We start from the raw sequence: 19,010 nt of genomic DNA, 5'->3' as shown, positions 1-19,010 counted from the left end.
GTCGATGCCCAGAATAAAGCCACATTCAGACAGACGTCAGCAGTGCTTGAAAAAACACAGTCCATTTATTTTCTTGAATGAAGTCCGCCCGGCGACACAGCAGGGCTGCAGGGCTGCTCAGCAAACAATTTAGATCTGACACAATTTATGCACAAAGTAGCACAACATCATCCAGGAAGACGCTACACTGGGCCAGTCATTTATGTATTCATGCACATGTTCTACACAGGTTACGCTTCAGTCATTGAAACTAACAATCAAATAGTCACTTTTCAGTCTTCAGACTCACAGCTCTGTCCCCCAAACTGAACTTAAGACTGTGCTTCATGTAACAACAACCTCCACTAATGCAGCCTCTTGCGTTGTTATAGCACAGGGCTGATTCTGATCTGGACACCAGCTAATGGGGGTCTCTCAAAGACGTAGCTCATCCCTAAAGCCTCCTATCTGTGGTTCTCTCTTCTCTGTGGGAATATTGTGGCTCCTGTCGGTGACTACGGCTGCACGTGCTTGTCCTAAGGTCTGTCACTGCACAGACAGGAACGGCATAGTGGTGCAGTGCACCTCACGCAACTTGGAGAACATCCCACAGAACTTGCCCAAGGAAACTGTCGTTCTCCTGCTCTCATCTAACCGGATCAAACACATTCCAAAAGAGGCTTTCTTAGATCTCCACCGCCTCAGGGAACTGGACTTATCCCACAACGCCATTGAGAACGTGGAGGTCAGTGCTTTTCAAGGGATTTCAGAAGGCCTGCGGACCTTGGATCTTTCAAACAACCACCTTAGTAGCCTCCCCAAGGACACCTTCTCCAAACTCCACGCCCGCATCCGCCTTTCCCACAACCCCTGGCACTGCGAGTGCTCGTTGCAGGAGGCGCTGAGAGAGCTGAGGCTCGACCCCGAGACAGCGAACGAGGTCAGCTGTTACACGGCGGTGCAGGAGGAGTATGTGGGGCAACCGGTGATCCAGGTCCTGGACTCAGGGATCAACTTTTGCAACTTCCACCACAAGACGACAGACGTGGCCATGTTTGTGGCCATGTTCTGCTGGTTCTCCATGGTGACGGCTTATATCATTTACTACATCAAACACAACCAGGAGGACACTAGGAGGCACATGGAGTACCTCAAGTCCCTGCCCAGCACCTCCCACATTAGTAAGGACTATGACACAGCGAGCAGCGTGTTCTAGTGAATGAGAAAAAACACTTTATCAGTGTTTTTGGCACCTAAAGGACATTGACAGCGTTTTAGGTTCTTTAAAGCTACAAAATAAAACATCAACTTCACTTTTTCCACTTAGAGAAGAAAAAACTGGTCATATATAGATTTCACTGTCTGGTTTTGCATCATTTCCATGATTAAAAACAGGCAGCAAATCATTATTTTTAATTCATTTGCTGTGTATAATCCATAAAAGCCTCTCTGAGGTAAACGTCACCAAAAACCCAAAACAATTTAGCGTATTATTACTTGAGTGAGGAAAACCTGAGAGCCACCATGGTGTCAATCAAAACTCAGTGAAATTAAATATGTAAAAAATAATCAGCACAGCTTCAAATACCGAAAAATAAACTTCTGTGTTTAAAGTGTCATTGGAAAAAGGACTGACCTTCAGACTGAAGAGCAGAGAGACAGGAAAACAGAAAGTGTATCGTGTTAAACTCAAAGACTGGTGTCTGTTATAAAGATTTTGTGTATTTAATAACTCACAAAGGATCTAAACCAGCGATGGAGGCTCGGTGGCACTGAACCTTCCTGATACTTCTACACTGCACACTTAAGGTGGAACAGAAACTGAAAATTAAATTTCACACGTCAACACTTGTCTCCTCAATGTTCGGCTTCAAGATGTAATAACTTTGCCACTTTTCAAAAGGGAAAAAAAAAAAAACTCAATTTCAGTCACAGAAAACCTTGATTATCTGAGCCAGTCTCAGATATTGAGGAAATATTAAGATTTTTTTTTTTTTGCTCTCTAAATGATATTAGACTCCTATATAACAGTTCTTGAGGATAATGTAGTATAAAGTACTATACACAGTTCTAGGATCAAACATTGTGAATGGACAAGACATAATTAAAACAGTGACCAACATTTCCAACTTATCCAAGTGTCAAAACTGTCCTGTGATATTTGACAGGCTTTTTCAGGCATTTCCACTGAGGATCTTAAATACCCAACATGCACAAGAGTCAGCTGGACACACACACAACTCTTACAAATACTCCAAATTAAACTACATTGCTCATAACTTCAGTACGTTTTCTAATCTGACTCCCCTGTTACTGTTTTGTGCCATTTCAAACTGTCCCAAATCACTGTTGGAAATCTGAGTCTGTTAGGGTTCACGTTACACCTAATCTTTTATTGGGAATGATAACATCTGTGTATTTAAATGTGCAGTTTTTCCAGGTACAGGTTTATGTCTGATTTTCTAATGGCTGTATTTATCCTGGCCATCCATGGGTCTGTGAGCATCCTGGGCTACTGCTCAGTGGGACAGATACAGTTGTTTCACTATCTCTTCTCACAAAAACTGCTGCATTTATTGTTTTCTTTCTTTTTTGGACAATAACACTTCTTTTTCTCCCCGAGGAAAACTAACTATCAGTGAGGGCATGGCTCTTGGTTTGTTTGTATTTTTTTTATGGTCATTGTTGTCACTGCCTCCAGCCAATAAATACACCACGCAACTTTAAAACCTCTCACAGCCTTTATCATCTGCAGCTACAACACATTCCTCACAACGCGATCCTGTTATTTATTCCTACAAATCACTGTGAAATATCCCCACAGCTCCAAATATGAAAGTCATACATCTTCAGCTCCATAGATCTGGATGAGGCAGGTTATTAAATGTCTTGCAATCTAAAAATACTTTCACCCTGCTAAATGTTCAAATCCATAAATCCTAATGATCCTTGTGGAAGGCACTGTGAAGACTGCTCACTTCTCACTACTGTGTCCATTTTTATAATCATGTAAATTATTTGACTCAGCTGTTTATTCTTATATGTGCTGGACAGAAAATCATGGCCTGTCTTCATCTGCTTCCTTAGAGCGCTGACAGTAATGTTTGTTGTATAATATCTAACTCTGACCTTCTAGTCTCTAAACCTCGACCCATCCCTGCTGTCAAACGGTCACACTATTAATTACTTCATCCCAGTGCCTGTGGTATACATCATAATGGCCTGGATGTTGTTATAATTAGCTGGGTGCAGTTGAGGTCAGTGTGTGCTCTAAGTTTAGGTTCAGAGAAACAAGTGGCAAATCACATTAGCACCAGGAGAAGTGGCTACTTTGGTAACAGTTCAGGTTACAGCCTACAAGGTCCTTTTAAAACCCTTTGTACATATGGGTTACTGAGGATATACCTTTAAGCACCTATAGATAATAAAAAGTGCATGGAACAAAGGAGTAATATCTTTGTGTTGGGGGACCTGGTAATAAATTACACCGTACTTTAGAAACGATCTGGTGGATACTGAATATTTATGGGCCAGACCTAGTCTGTGTGTCATTTCAACGTAAAGCCCTGGAAAGGAGTCAAACTATATGCAGCACATAACGTTTAATACAAATATCTACAGCCCTTTGTCCTTATAAATCTGTAAATAAGTGTGAAGGAAAAAAATCAATAGACCCACTGACCTCACTAGAACTGCTGTGGGAACAAAGAACCACTGTATATTACATTGAATCATCATTTTCAAAACATGAACACAAGCTATAAAACTACTGAGACTGATTACATTCTACCTCCTCATTCTGTAAATGGATCCTTTAGGTTGTTGAATAATAAACTGATACCAGTGTTGCAGAACAATCAACAAACACAACATACAGCTACACAAAAGCCATGTGACCTGAAGAAATATCTCATCTCTGACTCTAAACAATAGATTTTCTTTGGTGGGCTGGTTATCTCAGAGGATTAGGAGCATGGTGTTTATAATCACAGTGGTTTGAACTTATACACATAGGAACATACATCATATATGATCAGTCCACTGACCTGAAACTCATGGTTTCAACACTGGAGGGTCTGGTCAGACATAACTGGATAGACGTCAACATCAGCACTAAAACAGCATTTGTTCTTGGAGGACAATAAATAACCAAACACGGCCATGTCCAGACTACACTCACACTCACATCTTACAGAGCTCATGTGCACACGCACACAAACACACCTCACCTTTATTGGTCAGAGTTGATTTATGATGAAGCACCTTCACGGATCACTGTTCAAGGTCCAAGCGCCAGCAGAAGAGACAGAGGATGAGAAGAGAATTTATAATGAGCTGCATTTTAATGGTAACATGTCTCATATATATAACATAACATATATATATATATATATATATATATAAATAAATGTGCATGTCGGTGGTCTAAAAACATGGAGGCTAAGATTGGTGACATGTAAAGGCCTTAGTGCACGACTGCAGTGATTTGTTTAAGAAATTAGCATCATAACTCAGTCAAATCTAAACACACATACACACATAACTAACGCGAGTTAGTCAGTCAGTCAGTTATAAAGCTGGAAAGAAATCAAAGAAAAATCATTTGACATAACTACACACCTTGAACCATAACCTTTTAACTCTCAGTGTCACATTCTTCCACTGTGGGTTGTCGTATTTGATGTTACACAGCCATTAAAGAATAAAACTATGGAAACTACAAGCACATACATGCCTAACGACAGATGACGCGTATCACCCACATTGTTTAGGGCAGATTCATCTGCTAATCCAGAACACACCTGTTGTCCAACTACTCCTGTCTCACCTGCTGATGGTCACCGAGATCAGGTGTATTCAGCCAATCAGAAGCGTCTACTTCTTCTTCTTCTTCTTCTTCTTTTTGATTGGCCACTCCAATGTACAGTTGCGTTACCGCAACCTACTGAACTAGAGTGTGGAGCACTTACTCGCTGTCATCATTTACATACTTATTATTAATATAATGAACTAATTTATTTTCTCATTAAGAGCAAAATGTATTTTCTTCTATTTATTCAATATAAATGGAATTTAATTCGTTTAATTTAACCTGAAATGTCAAACTTGTCCTGGACATCATTACATGGTGTGTGTCTTCATTAACTGGATCAGATACTTAAACTCCTGCCAAGCACCTTAATATTCATAGCATGTTGATGTGCATGCACATTTGGTGCAGGAAGATATATATTTGTTCAGCAATCCTTGTCGTGAAAAGACTTACCCAGTTAGAATTTGATGTCTGTTTCATTGCAACTCTTGCTTTTCACACGTCACACAGATGTTATTCTGCTTTCAACAGACATTTATTGTCGCTGAAATTGTTTCTGAAGACAGGCAACAATAGGGTGAGCACATGTGGACACATTACATGGACATGGATGGGGAAATAAACAAAACCCTGCAATGAATACAAACTCCTGTTAGGATCTTTATGGTGCATATAATGTTTCATGGTGACCGTCTGTTCTCTGGAAGTGCCCACGGTGTGCATGTTGATGAGACAGACCTTGAACTTAGGATGCAAAAACAGACAAATGAGTTCCAGAACAATAAAAACATTGTCTGACATCACATTTCTCTTCCTGTCCATATATCTTTCCATTCTCGAGGCACGTTTCTGTATTTTTATGAATCAGGACATTAAGAAACAAGACACTGCGAAGAAAAGCAGTCACTGCACATTGCAGCAAAAAGATGAAAGATTCCTGTTGAACACTTGGATACAGTCTTGATGGGAGATGTAGTGTTTAGGTTTTAAAGAGGACAATAATTTATTGGATTTTATTATAAAAAGTATTATCTGTCTGGTCTTAACCAAAAAAATACAGCCTTAGTGGTCTGAAGGATAGGATACTAACATTGTGAAGTCAATTTTCATCTGGAGGGATACAAATAGGAAACAGGATGCATGTTGGGGTCTATTATCTTATATATATATCTATAAACAGTGCAAACCATCAAGGTTTTATTAACTTCTGGTTAATTCAAACTGTAATTTCTTCTTTGTTTTCTTTTAGACTCAAAATCTGTCCCTCATGCCTCTTTGAGAGCTAGATGAGGAACATGTACGGCTTTATTGCACTGTACACACATACCTGTAGCCTAATAATCAGGATGGATATTAGATACAGTTTGTGCAAATTCATGTACATTTTCTAGCTAATTGAAATCTACAGAAACATTTTTGTTCAATTGAGAGTATCTTGATTTCTTCCTTTACAGTGTCTGTTTGAAGCCCTGCTCCATTAACACTTAGCACACAAATATACAGCTGCAGGAGCAGACGTGAACAGGTCAGTGCCCTCAGCAGCCGGATACAACCAGTGGCTGGGGACATCATTTATCAGAGGCTGCTGCAGCTCTACACCTGAGGAGCACATACCAAAGAGCTTGTTTTTATCTGTGAAAGAAACATTAAAACAGCTATATCCCAGCTAAGTGGACCTTTGAACCAGAAGGACAAGTCAGAAGAAAAATCTTAACTTGCAGCTGCACACTGCTCCCAGCAATGTGCAGATGTTTAAATGAGCTATGGCAGTATCTCGGATTATTGCTTTTTTTTTCATGCGTTTTCAAAGATAAAAGTCAAGAAAACACACTAATCTGCTCTGCTTCATTATAACAAGGCAAAGCAGTGTACAAATTCTCTACTTCTTTTTTTTTTAAAAAGATCATCAAGATAAAATTCCAGAAAATAGGCATTAAAGATCCCTGTGTCCTGGGACAGCACCTTGCATTGCAAATAGAATTAACCTCTTAAATATGTAGAAATATTACACACAAGGATTCACTGAAATCATAAACACGATATCCGAGCAGAAACTCCATCAGTCCTTCTTCCCTTTCACATTTCCTACACATTAAGGTCATCTGCAGTCTGGTGATCCAGGAGGGAGTAGTGGTCTTGCTCCTGGACAGACCTAATGGATGGTACCTCACTTGAGGGGGACGTTGATGCCACGTGGCCTTTGTTCAGCTGTTCCCGAGTGGAAAGAGCCGGGCTCCGCCGCCGGCCGTCCAGTCCCAGATGTGTGCTGATCTGAAACGACCGAAGACTCTTCATCTGACCTCTCACTCGTTCCTCGTACAGCCCCACCGAGGGTTTCTTGTACCTGGAGGAAACAGATGGTTATTATATTCAGCTGAGATATAATGGGATGAAATCTGAAGATATATTCCTGCAGCATAAAGATTCATCTACACATTGGTGGAAAATCTAAACACTGGAGCTTATATAACATTTCCCTAATGAGCGCCACCACTGGAGGGTGAAAACTGCTAAAATGATGTAACATATGTTTAATCCATCTACAGCTTTAACTGTATAAAACCATATTGTTTTTCAGTAAATAGTTGAAAAGCCAAACAAACACAATAAGGCGTGTATGTAAACTCACATTCTCAGCAGTAAAGAAGACAGAACCACTGAAACAGACGAGGCAGCCATCGCAGCCGAGCCCATCCAGGGCTGAATGACGAGGCCAACAGGCATGAACACACCTACAACAGGAGAGGACTGCTGAGGGAACACTGTACTTTTGCAATCTGCCTTTGCCTCTTCTCGTCTTTATGTGACAGAGTCAAAGTCTTCTAGTTAAGGCGTGGTGCTACCTTAAGTCAGATCACAGGTGAAATGTTTCCTTTTCACTGTCCACATGGTGCCGGTATAAACACAGTGTTAGTTTCCCCTCCAAATCATTTCTTATCATTTTTAGTGACTTGTGGTTTCAGAATGACCTCCTTTGACCTGCTTGTGACATCCCTTTAAATAGTTATTGTTTATTCTGACATGTCTGCTGTGTTTCTGTTACAGTATCTTGTTACTACTGCAGACGTCATTCATACCTGCAGCCACTGGTATTCCTAGAAGGTTGTAGATGAGAGCAAAGATAAAGTTGATCCTTATCCTCCGCACTGTCTTCTTCGACAGTTCAATACTGGCCACCACATCCAGCAGGTCATTCTAAAGAGTGTAAAAAGATTCATAAAGATGTGAGTGAATCTCTACACAGACCAGTCAGTAACAGCCTGGCACCTACTCGGATCAGGACGACATCAGCTGCCTCGATGGCCACATCCGTGCCCGTGCCGATGGCGATGCCGACGTCAGCCTGAGCCAGGGCGGGTGAGTCATTTACACCGTCGCCCACCATGGCGACTCTCAGGCCTTGGTCCTGCAGCTCCTGCACTTTTGCCACCTTATGTGAAGGCAGCACCTCTGCAAACACCTTCCTGATGCCCACCTGTGCTCAAAAAAACAACCTCTTACACATTTTATACTAAATGATGAGGTGCCTTTATTAAAATCTGTCTGAATGTGTTTTTACCTGTGCAGCTATGGCTTTGGCTGTGCGCCTGTTATCTCCCGTTATCATCACCACCTCGATCCCCATGCTGTTGAGTGTATGCACTGCTAACGCCGACTCTCCTTTCACTGTGTCTGCAATTGCCAACATCGCACACAGGACACCTACAGATAACACACACACACACGATGGATGTGAAAATGAATGAAATACAACAAATATTACAAAAGAAAAAATAAATGTCAGAGTTTTTACTTGTTAGCAGATTCAATCCTCACCATCTATAGCGACCAGAATGGCTGTCTGCCCTTTTGCTTCATGACTGGACATGGCACCATCAACGTCTGCGCCAATGTGGTGGCCGTTCCTCCTCATCCACTCTCTATTCCCAATCAGGACTGAGTAGAACAGTGCTGATAGAGGCAAAGACGTGTAGGACAAATGAATCTGCATGTCAGTAAGTGAAATTTGAAGCAAAGAGGATTTGGTTCTAACGGGGTAACCTGTTATTCTCACATGAGTCATCAGGGAACTGAAAACTACAATCACCAGAGACTTGTACATTTATGTAGTGTACACAGAAGAATTGAAGTTGTTCTTCAGGTCAAACAGGTACAGTTTCACCCCAGAAACCCAAAGACCTCAGACCTGCAGGCGGGCCCTCGGCACTAGAGAGCAGGCTGCTCTCGTCGGTGGTGGCTCCCGGCAGCAGGACACATTCCTCACTCTGCTGCTGCAGCAGATGCTCCACATTCGAGACCCGGCAGCTGATCCCACATCCAGGTACTGCCTGGAAGTCCTGGCAGTATCCCAGCACATTACAACCCAGCTCCTGTTTATGGGCAGACACACATAAAGTGTATAACCCTGATCATTACAGCTGGATATAAAGCACCAATACATATTAAACAACACATACTTTCAGACGTAATATACACCACACATGCTTAGAAGCACAAGGGGTCTCATGGACTGAGCTAAGTGGGTCCCTGTCTCACCTCTTTGCAGTGTTTAGCGACCGCCATACCCAGTGGGTGCTCGCTGCTGGCCTCCGCCGTCCCGACCACCGCCAGGATCTTTCTCAGGGGCATGCGGGCCATTTCCCACAACACCAACACACGAATCACCCGCGGAACCCCATTTGTAATCGTACCAGTCTTATCAAACATCACAACCTTGATCTACGGAGCAACCAAACACAAACACACAACAGTCATGACCCCATCTTCTTTTTTTACGTTTCATTTTTGATCACTATGAGACCTGGTCTCGGTGTGTGAGAAACACACTTGGGTCACATTTTCCACAAGTATTAGGAAGATTATCAAGTATCACTTACATCTTGGGGTTGGTATGCTGCATATGTACATGCCAGGGCTTACTACACACAGTTTGTTTTTCTTACTTTAATGGCTACAATAAATGTTTGGGTCACTTAAATCTCTCCTAACAGTTTCACCACAGCTTACAGTGAAAACAAGCCTTTAATGTAGATGGAGAAAATTGCATTGCCTTATGTGCCATCTCCAGTGGCTCGCCTCCCTTAATGAGGATCCCATTCTGAGCGCCGACCCCTGTGCCCACCATGACCGCTGTCGGGGTTGCCAGCCCCAGAGAGCAGGGGCAGGCGATGGACAGAACAGTGATGGTGGTCTGGAAGGCGAAGCGGACAATGACTTCAGCCATGGAGATGTTCTGGTTATAACCCTGTGAGGAAGAGAACCGGTTATGACAGTGATAACAAAGCTGCTATTGTCTGCAAATTTGTGTCTGCACCTACCGGAAAGTTCTTCTTCACAATGTCAAAGTCGACAAACCCGATTACCAGCCAGGCCACAAGTGTTAGCAGAGAAATGATAACTATGAAGGGCACAAAGTACCCGCTGAGCCTGTCTGCAAACTGCTGGATGGGGGCCTGAGCAAAGACAAGAGCACAGAAGAGTGTACTGCAAATGTCTCACTATGTGCAAACTCTTGATTGTGTCTTTGCTCTTTACGTCCCTGGGTTTCTGTTCTGTTAATTAAATGAGAAGTAATAGTTTAATTTTCTTTGAAAGGACTGAGGAAAATCTCATTCCATTTAAGGATTTCCAGTTTTTGTTTTCATTCAATGTTCATTAGGACTCACTTCTGTCAATCTGTGTTTATGATGTATGTCTTTGGAAATTCAATTTGTAAGTTCAAGCTATCTCTTACCTTCGAGGTCTGGGCTTCTTCCACCAGTCTGACGATTTGAGACAGAGTTGTGTCTGCGCCGACGTGCGTGGCCTCTACCAAAAGAGCGCCATGAGCGTTGATGGAGCCGGAAATCACCAGACTGCCGACCTTCTTACTAACAGGCATCGGCTCACCTGCCAGGAACGAGGACGAAGACAAATCAAAGAAACAAAGCAGAGGCAAAAAACTCTTCGTCAAACAGAATAAACTACGTCCTTGGATCATTTGCTTTGTTGTTTTGTTATGACATTGCAGCTAACATATCCAAACACTCTACCTTTGAATGGTGAGTACATTCAGGGCTACTTTAGATGCCACACTAGACAACATAGGATTGCTTCTGTTTGTGTTGACACAGTTTGACATGAAATGGCTGCAGAGTACTGGCATCAGCACCAGCACGCTGAGCTCTGCTCTTTCTCTGAAGTGTTTAAAGGTCGCTGGTTAATTATCTAACTGCTGTAACAATAATAAACTAGTCAATTGCTTCCTCCTACCTGTGATCAAAGACTCATCTGCCATTGAGCTTCCCTCAATCACCTTCCCATCAACCGGAAACTTTCCTCCAGGGACGATCTTCACGATGTCGCCTCGCTGAACCAGCTCCACGGCCACCTGCTCTTCACTAAAACACATAAAATACATTTACAGTCACACATCAGGGTGAAATATAGTGATAAGTTCATTTTTAAAATCACATCTAAATTGTCATTTTTTCATATAGCTGACTGAAAATATGTTAAGTAGTCAAACACAGTTTTGATTTTTTTTTTTTTTTGTATCTTGTGTGTCTCACCTTATTATAGAGTGGTTGGGTCCCAGAGTCACCACAGTGGCATCAGTAGCTTGAAGTGACATTAATTTGGCCAAAGCCGCTGAGGTTTTACTCTACGAATGGAGACACAAGAAAGCACTTAAACACTGAGTGGGCTTCACTATTTATTATTTTGAAGGAGCTACATGTGGAAATACATCCTGGAATACGTCAATACTGTTTATAAGATCAGAGGGCAGAACATAAGGTTTTGTTAAACCTTGTTCACTTAAATGTTTCTACAAAAATGCGTAACTAAATATTATAGGAGTTCAGAAGTAAGAGCAGGATTACAGCTCTTGAGGATGATTCATGATTCATGCACAAAGTGATAATCATTTCTGCTAAAAGTAGTGGTCACAGACTGGTCTGGCAGTAAAATGCAATATTATAATATTCTGATTGTGCTACAGCAGCTAAGGCACAGTTAACCATCAACTATAACACAAACATCTCAGGAAAAGTGTGAATAACAAAATAAAAATATTTTTAAAAACAACCAAAATAATATATTATCTACCTTTGCGATGTGCTCCAGCCATCGCCCCAGAGCTATGAACACAAAGAGCATAGGTGGAGTGTCAAAGAAGGTGACAGGGCTCTGATTGGCACGCTCAGCCATGGCTACGATCAGGACCACACAGGAGTAGATGTAGGCGATAGAGGTGGCTAATACAATCAACACATCCATGTTGGCTGTGCGGTGTTTTAATGAGCGATACGCCTGGATGTAGAAGTATCTGCCTCCAAAGATCTGAGGGTAAAGACAGGCAGAGAGAGTTGGCTATAAGGTTGTCTTCTGTTTTTTGCAAAGTCAGGTAAGGTCACATGTTCCTTTACCTGCACAGGTGTACAGAGCAGGAAGAAGGCCAGGTTGAGGAGGGAGAGGCCCGGCAGCAGGTTCTGCTCCTCGGGCATGGAGCTGCCATGTTCCTTGTGCTGACTGTCCATTACCATCATGTAGATCATGAGGCCCATGACTGGCAATCCAAAAACAAGGCTGAGCAGGAAAGACTTCTTCCACCTGGAATGGCCCCAGAAATGTGTCAAATTATGGAAAGAACACACCCTAGAAACACACTGTCCACTTCCCTGTGACTTTATGTGTTACCTTTACACAGCTTCAGATGGATTTCCCTGTGTGGTACTTGTCATTTTAGGAGGCTAGTGAGACATGCACTTTCTATATTGCTTTTTCCAGTAACAAAAAGAGGACAGCAGCTTCTAGCAAAATAAACACAGACAGCTGTGGAGTCTTTGATGACATTCTTTCTGGACATATGGTTTGCAAAAACAATACTCTGCGTGCCTTATACAGCCCTAAGCGATGGAGTGTGGATTCAAGACTCATCTAGGGTGGTTTGCAGCAGAGTAGCACGGTAGAAACATGCTGGGCCCAAAACCAAGAGGTTGATGGATTAAAACCAACCTCCATGCAGTAACCCAGCCTGGCATTCTACCAGAAATGTATCAAAGACACAAGCAAGCTGCCAAAGGAAGTGTTTTTCCTTTCAACATCACTGTTGCCTCAACAGTTATTTCCACAAAACATAATGTTGACATGTACTCTAAAAAATAATGCTGAAGGTTAACATGCCTTAAAACTGAGACTTCATTTCTTCTGATGATGAGGATCATTTCAAATCACACACTTACTGTTTGATTTCTTCCGTATGATCAAGATTGTTTTTGAAACCTGCCTTCACCAAACTGGCCTCAAATCCAAGGCTCTGGGACGAGAAGCAAGATCAGAAGATAATATTAAAGCTGTGAACCAAAGGAGGCTGAAGAATAAAAGTTAAAAGAAGTAAGAACTACCTGAATGAGCCTGATGATATCCCGAGCTCCGAGCACCTCTGGGTCAAACTGGATCTGTGCTTTTTTGGTTGCAAGGGCAACGGAGGCCGAGACGATCCCTTTGGTTGTAGTGAGCTTGGACTCAATGTTGTGGACGCATGACGCACATGTCATGCCTGTTATCTGCAAAGGAAAGAGGGTGAACTGCCTGTTTGTGGTACTGTGGGAAACTAAATTAGATTTAAAATGCTGTTGCTCTAAGGACTCACTGTGAGGTCTAGTTTCCCAAGTGATACTACGTTGTCTTCTATGAGTCTGGCACCAAAACCCAAGTCTTCTATGAGTTGTGTTACAGCAGCACCATCTATAACCTCCGAATCATACGTCACCTCTGCCTTTCCAGCCATCAGAGACACTAACACCGAGATGACTCCTGGAAGTCAAGTCTACATTTGAGCTTCATTTGAACAGATTTTGACCAACACATTGATATAAAGACAATAATCAGTCTTACCCTTGTGTTTGAGCAGGTTCCTCTCAATATTGGCCACACAGGAGGCACAGGTCATTCCCTTTATGCAAATGAAGCATTTCTGTACTTTACTCTCAGGAGAGTTGGTAGAGGTTGGATGTGACCCAGTGACACTGCTGACTCCTGCTTTACTGGACGACTGCAAGGCAGAAGGGTCAGAGGGTCGGGAGCCACCAGGACTGGGCTTGTCATGGTTCTGGATGCTTGTTCCAGGTTCTGACGAAAAGAAAGAACATAGTGATACTGGCAGGAGCTAGAGATGTTTAAGGTCATACAAAGCTACATACATATATAGGTATATATAACTTTTATCACTGCACGTCTTCACTGAGACAAAATGAAAAAGGTACAGCTGAAGAATCGGCTCATAATTTGTTGTTGTTAAAGCCCCGGCTGCTATAAGAGCAGAACATACTTCTCTGGCCTCCACGGGACCTGGTGAAAACTGAAGTGGGCTGAATTAAAGGTGTCCTGGTGGTTTCATATCTAAAAGCAGGTTGTACTCACAAGGACTTAATCCAGATCTTTTTGCACATAATGTACAGGTACTACCACTAAGCTCTGACTTTGTCTCCACAAATATGGAATCACCAGGGTTAGTAGTATGCATGAAGCTATAAATAACATGGTTCTTGTGAATGCATCATAAGACTCATGTACATGACATAAAAGAGTTCTTGTGTGGGTTGAACTACATTGCTCGAATGACAAGTTGTTTAAGGGCCAGTAACAACAATGGATGTTTTTCCATCTCAAGGTGGGCAAGAAGAAAAACCAGTTCAGCGTTCGCCTGCTCTACAACTATTAACTCACAGCGTAAAAAAAAAAAAGTACTGCATTTATTTCTCTTGACTCTATAACGTCTGAATCATACTTCAACTATGACTTTCCAGCTGTCAGCGACTCTAATTCTAACACTGCTGACATTCATGGACATCATTTACAGGAATTCATGGGTTGGATCAACTACATTGCTCGAATGACAAGATAAGCTGTTTCAGCGCCTCTGTCAACAGGTGCTTTTTTATCTCAAGGTGAGCAAGAAGAAAAACCAGTTCAATGCTGCTTCTGCTCCAAAACCTCCTCCCTTTCTGGGAAATATATGAGTCTTCTTCTGTATCACATGCCATTTTTCTACACTTGTACAGTTTTGCTTAAAGTAAACTCTCCACTTTCATTTTTTTATTATTTCTGACAGCACATTAAGTGATAATGCCCTGATATGATTTTTACACAGTTACAGGGACGTGTCTTTCCCTTTTCAAAATAAAGCTGCACTCATTTCTGGAAGGGTTCATTTGATGGCATGGCTTACAGCTTTAGATGAATCTATTTATAATTAAACCTTTCTGAGTTGTGCCTACCTTCAAGTGACGCATCAAAGCCCATGTCCTCAATAGCTATCCTGAGCTGCTCCGCCTCTGTGAGACTGGAGTCAAATGTTATCGTTCCCCTTTTCTCCTTCAGTGACACAGCTATAGACTGCACTCCTGTCATCTGGGACATCCTCCCTTCTATGGACTGCACACAGGAGTTGCAAGTCATCCCTACAATCCAAACGGTTACAGTTTGGGATGATGAATTCATTATGTCCCCCTGCCAGTAGCTTATGGTTTGTAGAGATGGCTCATCGGCCAGTAACGTGGCATCAAACCCCATGTCCTCGATCTTGTCTCTCAGCTCCTGTTCTGTGACTCGAAGAGGCTGAAACACAATCAGCGCCGTACCAGCTTGAAGGGACACCTGAATATGAGAAACACCTGGTAGCTCTCCAACCTGTCCCTCGATGGACTGCACACAGGACTGGCAGTGCATGCCCTGCACACTGATTTGGACTGCTGATTCCACATTACATCCAGGTGTCTGGAGCTCCAGGGCGATCTCTTTGGTCGTGATAACTGAGGAATCATAGTCCACTTTGGCCAGTTTTCGAGGTAAAGACAAGCTGATACCAAGTACTCCATTCAGGCTGGAGATTCTGCTTTCAGTGGTTTGAGCCTGGTGCTCAGAGGCTAATCCCACGAGTTTAAAGGTCACTCTGGAAGCAGCTCTGGGTGGAGGACGGAGGTCACTGTGGCTCCCGTACGCATAGGCCAAGTTGTCAAAGCCGTGATTTTTAGCGTCACTGTCCTTTTCCTGAAAAGATAAATGAAAAGTTCATTGATTCAGCATATTTCAAAAATAGAGATCAGGCTAATTTTCCTAAAATTAGATATCTAGAGCTTGAAATTATTAGGTCTAATATTTCCTTTAGTCTAAAACCCTGGTAACAGCACTGCATGTGATGCTACATTCACAAAAACCACATGCTCTTCACATAAGCCTCCCAGCGTGACTCTGATTAAAGTCTGTGGTACCTCACAGACCTGAGGATCAGAGTACATGAAGAGTTTTACTTCACCAACTACTTACTTTTCAGAATAAAGCAACTTTTATAAGACCATACAGCAAACCACGCCCACTAAATTATAATTTTCCATTCTATGCAAATTGACACATGAAGTGGATTTTCCACAACAACCCACAAATCCGGAGGATGTACACTTGGATTCAGGCAAAACATCCATGTGCAAACATACAGCTCAGGTTCATCCTAGTACAACACCTGTCAGCATTTGAGGCTTTTATTTTGAAAATCAGGCTTTGATCAGGCTATATTGACAGTTGAGTAAAAATGTTTCAGTCTAGGCCACGGGGGGGTGAAGAGCAGCTAACACTCCAAAGCTGGAGATTTCCCATAGTGACTATAGCTGCAAAGATCTGTGCCGCTCTGTGTTACAGTACGACAAACACTGGAACTCTGACTGCTGAGCTGATGAGTACAACCGTTCAAAGTACACAATTAGGCAATAGCCGTGCTCTAATCTACCCAGGTATTATTCCCCGTTTACATATTTACAGTAATATCATTTCAGAATGAGCGTGAACAAACAGTGTGGTGGAACATAAATATGACTCACTTATTTATGACAATACAACACTGCTGTTGCCTCTTTGACCTGCTCCATTTGCACTGAATTTAACACACATTATATTCAACTCATTGAACAAACTGTCTCACACCGTACATGACAGGTTACTGTTTGTCGTGTTTTATAACGTCTTAAGCCAAATTTACTGCACATACGACATATTATATATATATGTATTATAGTTAGAATCACGTATTATAGCTGCTATGCATTTTGTATATTGCTTTAATTTGCATATATCACACAACCACACTGATCTACTACTCATTCTGTACATTGCAATTGGTTAAATGCAGCAGATCAATTAGTTTAGAACATTAATCCATATTTCTGTTTCGCAACCACATGCACTATTTGGTTCTATCCTAAACTGAGTGTAATTAAAACAAGATTTAATCTGATTTGTGCTAAAATAATTAAAGAAATGGAATTAAATTGTAATAAAATGATCTTCTCATCTTAAAAATATGTCATCAAAAGTGTTTTCTTCCTGTCAGCAGCTATTCTAATATTATTCACATAAAGAAACAAACATTTCTAGTTATTTATTTGATATTTTTACAGTTAGGAACGATCTTTGACCTACCTGCATCGTGAGCACCTGCGGTCACAGCTAACTCTTAACATTTCTTCTGGCAGCTGTATATACTGTAAATATCTTTTGTCATATTATCATAAAGGAGGAGGCAACAGGACTGATTGGGTATCTGCTGCACCAATTACATCCATCCACTGATTTCATCTACCTGTTAACACTGTCAACGTAAATCATTCATTGGATTAATACTCCTTTGAACTTTCCTCACACCTTGCCAGAGGCATTCGTTTATTATTCTTATCATTATCATTATTATATTTTTCTTAACTGGAAGGATGACCCACATCTTGAATGCTCAGGTTTAAGAGTTTTCCAAAAATAATTAAAAGTTGGAAAAAAAAAAAAACTAAAGCTGCACAGATTTTTAGAAATACCACACGACACATGCTCCTATTAATCTATTTGTGGTGTTTTTGCAGTTACCACTTTCAGACTGAATGACTTGCATGATTACATTACACTCATTTGGCTTTTGTCCAGAGTACAAATACAATAAGTTCATTCACCCTCCACAACAAGAGTATGGATGTTACAGATGAGACAGAAACATATTCAATTACTGCCTAACAATAAAACTGTTGTCCAGAGCAGAGAAATCTAATAATCTGACACATTTCTGCACGTAGGTACAACTACCCAATATTTCCCAATAAGCAAACACATAAACACAAACATAAAAACTAGAGACAAATAAACAAAGTTGGTGTAGAAAACCCCCAAAACTCCAAAATATAGTTTACTATAAACCAATAGTAAAAAAATAAAGTGTTCACATTGTAGGAGCTAAAACTAGAACTGAAAATATATTAAATGTGATTATTTTAAATGTAAAATCTTAATCTTCAGCTGAGTCCGAGTTCAACATTATGCTCTGAATTGTTGGGGGGTGAATATACTTCATAATAAAAGAAACTAAGAATGTAACACATGGTTTATAAGATGCTACAACATAGTTGTGAGACTTTAGAGGTTTATTATGAACTACTACTTCCCATGAAGACAAATCCTCATGTTCTTCTGTTTGCAGTGGCCTTCACTTATCAGACTTACACAGGTGAGTTATAATGCTGACATTGATAAAAAACACCACTTTCTCCATTACATTGACAGATTTAGTAAAAGATAACTCCAAAATGGAGGTGGTCCATTTAATAAAACCTTCCAAACTACACGGAATTAACCATGACTGAAGGAACGAGCCAGGACATCAGCTGGAGATGTCCTGCTGCTCTGTGGGGGCCTACCTTAGACTCCAGCGCACAGAGTCTTCCGGTGCCTCCATGACAGCGGGCGCTACAGGTGCAGTGTGGCTCACAGCCACATTCAACCATACAAATCTGCTCCCTGGGGATGTGCGACTTAGAGAAACACTTGGTCAAACTGTGCGGCGATTTTGGCAAAAACATCTTCGGGCTGCTCTGGTGTCTTATCTTTACCTATCACAACCCGGAGGGCAAAAGTCCGCAGTGGAGATAAATGGTGCGCAGCGCAGCGCCGGTGCGCACTCCCACAAAAAACGTCACTTTTTGGACCCTTTTTGGACAGAGAGGGTGGGGGGGGGGGACTCGGTCAGCAAAACCTGAAATCACATGACTTCTGCAAGTTGGGGCAAAGAGAAAGTCTACAGGGTCCAAAACTATTCAAAGCTGTTTCTGATCTTATATGTTAATTTAACCAAAAGCATTTTCTTAATAACCAACACGAAGCCTCGATGAGCCTGGTTACAGAAATAAAGTCATATCTGTAGAAA

The 19,010-nt window shown here is 41.6% G+C and overlaps 2 protein-coding genes across 4 annotated transcripts; one reads left to right on the top strand and one right to left on the bottom strand.

Annotated features, from left to right (window-relative positions):
- The first annotated feature begins 403 nt into the window (after positions 1–403).
- On the top strand, positions 404–1,195 carry LOC113127464 (leucine-rich repeat-containing protein 3-like). The gene has a single exon (XM_026302067.1). It carries the CDS (start codon positions 404–406, stop codon positions 1,193–1,195), a length of 792 nt encoding a protein of 263 aa, XP_026157852.1.
- A 5,450-nt stretch (positions 1,196–6,645) lies between these two features.
- Positions 6,646–18,730, bottom strand: atp7b (ATPase copper transporting beta). 3 transcript variants are annotated; one of them, XM_026302046.1, is made up of 21 exons: positions 18,505–18,730; positions 15,055–15,826; positions 13,673–13,906; positions 13,428–13,591; positions 13,180–13,341; positions 13,018–13,091; positions 12,202–12,385; positions 11,882–12,115; positions 11,344–11,435; positions 11,045–11,172; positions 10,527–10,681; positions 10,111–10,245; positions 9,843–10,037; positions 9,329–9,511; positions 8,979–9,162; positions 8,609–8,743; positions 8,352–8,494; positions 8,064–8,267; positions 7,870–7,987; positions 7,422–7,524; positions 6,646–7,136 (listed from the first exon to the last, which is right to left on the bottom strand). In XM_026302046.1, exons 1-21 carry the CDS (start codon positions 18,664–18,666, stop codon positions 6,878–6,880), a joined length of 4,020 nt encoding a protein of 1,339 aa, XP_026157831.1. In that variant the 5' UTR covers positions 18,667–18,730; the 3' UTR covers positions 6,646–6,877. The 3 variants fall into 3 exon arrangements, 2 of the variants coding, with proteins under 2 accessions (XP_026157831.1, XP_026157832.1); XM_026302047.1 differs by lacking the exon at positions 18,505–18,730 and adding an exon at positions 17,249–17,293; XR_003295426.1 differs by lacking the exons at positions 6,646–7,136; positions 7,422–7,524; positions 7,870–7,987; positions 8,064–8,267; positions 8,352–8,494 and having other exon boundaries at positions 8,666–8,743; positions 8,847–9,162.
- Between the last annotated feature and the right edge of the window lie 280 nt (positions 18,731–19,010).

Source organism: Mastacembelus armatus, chromosome 2, assembly GCF_900324485.2.
Source record: "Mastacembelus armatus chromosome 2, fMasArm1.2, whole genome shotgun sequence".
In the NCBI taxonomy this organism is placed as follows: domain Eukaryota; kingdom Metazoa; phylum Chordata; class Actinopteri; order Synbranchiformes; family Mastacembelidae; genus Mastacembelus; species Mastacembelus armatus.
The sequence above is the reverse complement of the archived record's forward strand: the minus strand, read 5'-3'. Positions and strand labels throughout refer to the sequence as shown.

Excerpts from the sequence above, each read along its gene's own strand:
- LOC113127464 (XM_026302067.1), top strand. The coding sequence starts at position 404 with ATGGGGGTCTCTCAAAGACGTAGCTCATCCCTAAAGCCTCCTATCTGT.
- atp7b (XM_026302046.1), bottom strand. The coding sequence starts at position 18,666 with ATGTTTTTGCCAAAATCGCCGCACAGTTTGACCAAGTGTTTCTCTAAG. Across the intron at positions 12,116-12,201 it reads TGCTCTGTACACCTGTGCAG|ATCTTTGGAGGCAGATACTT; the intron begins GTAAAGGAACAT and ends CTTTACCCTCAG. Across the intron at positions 7,988-8,063 it reads CTGATGTCGTCCTGATCCGA|AATGACCTGCTGGATGTGGT; the intron begins GTAGGTGCCAGG and ends TACACTCTTTAG.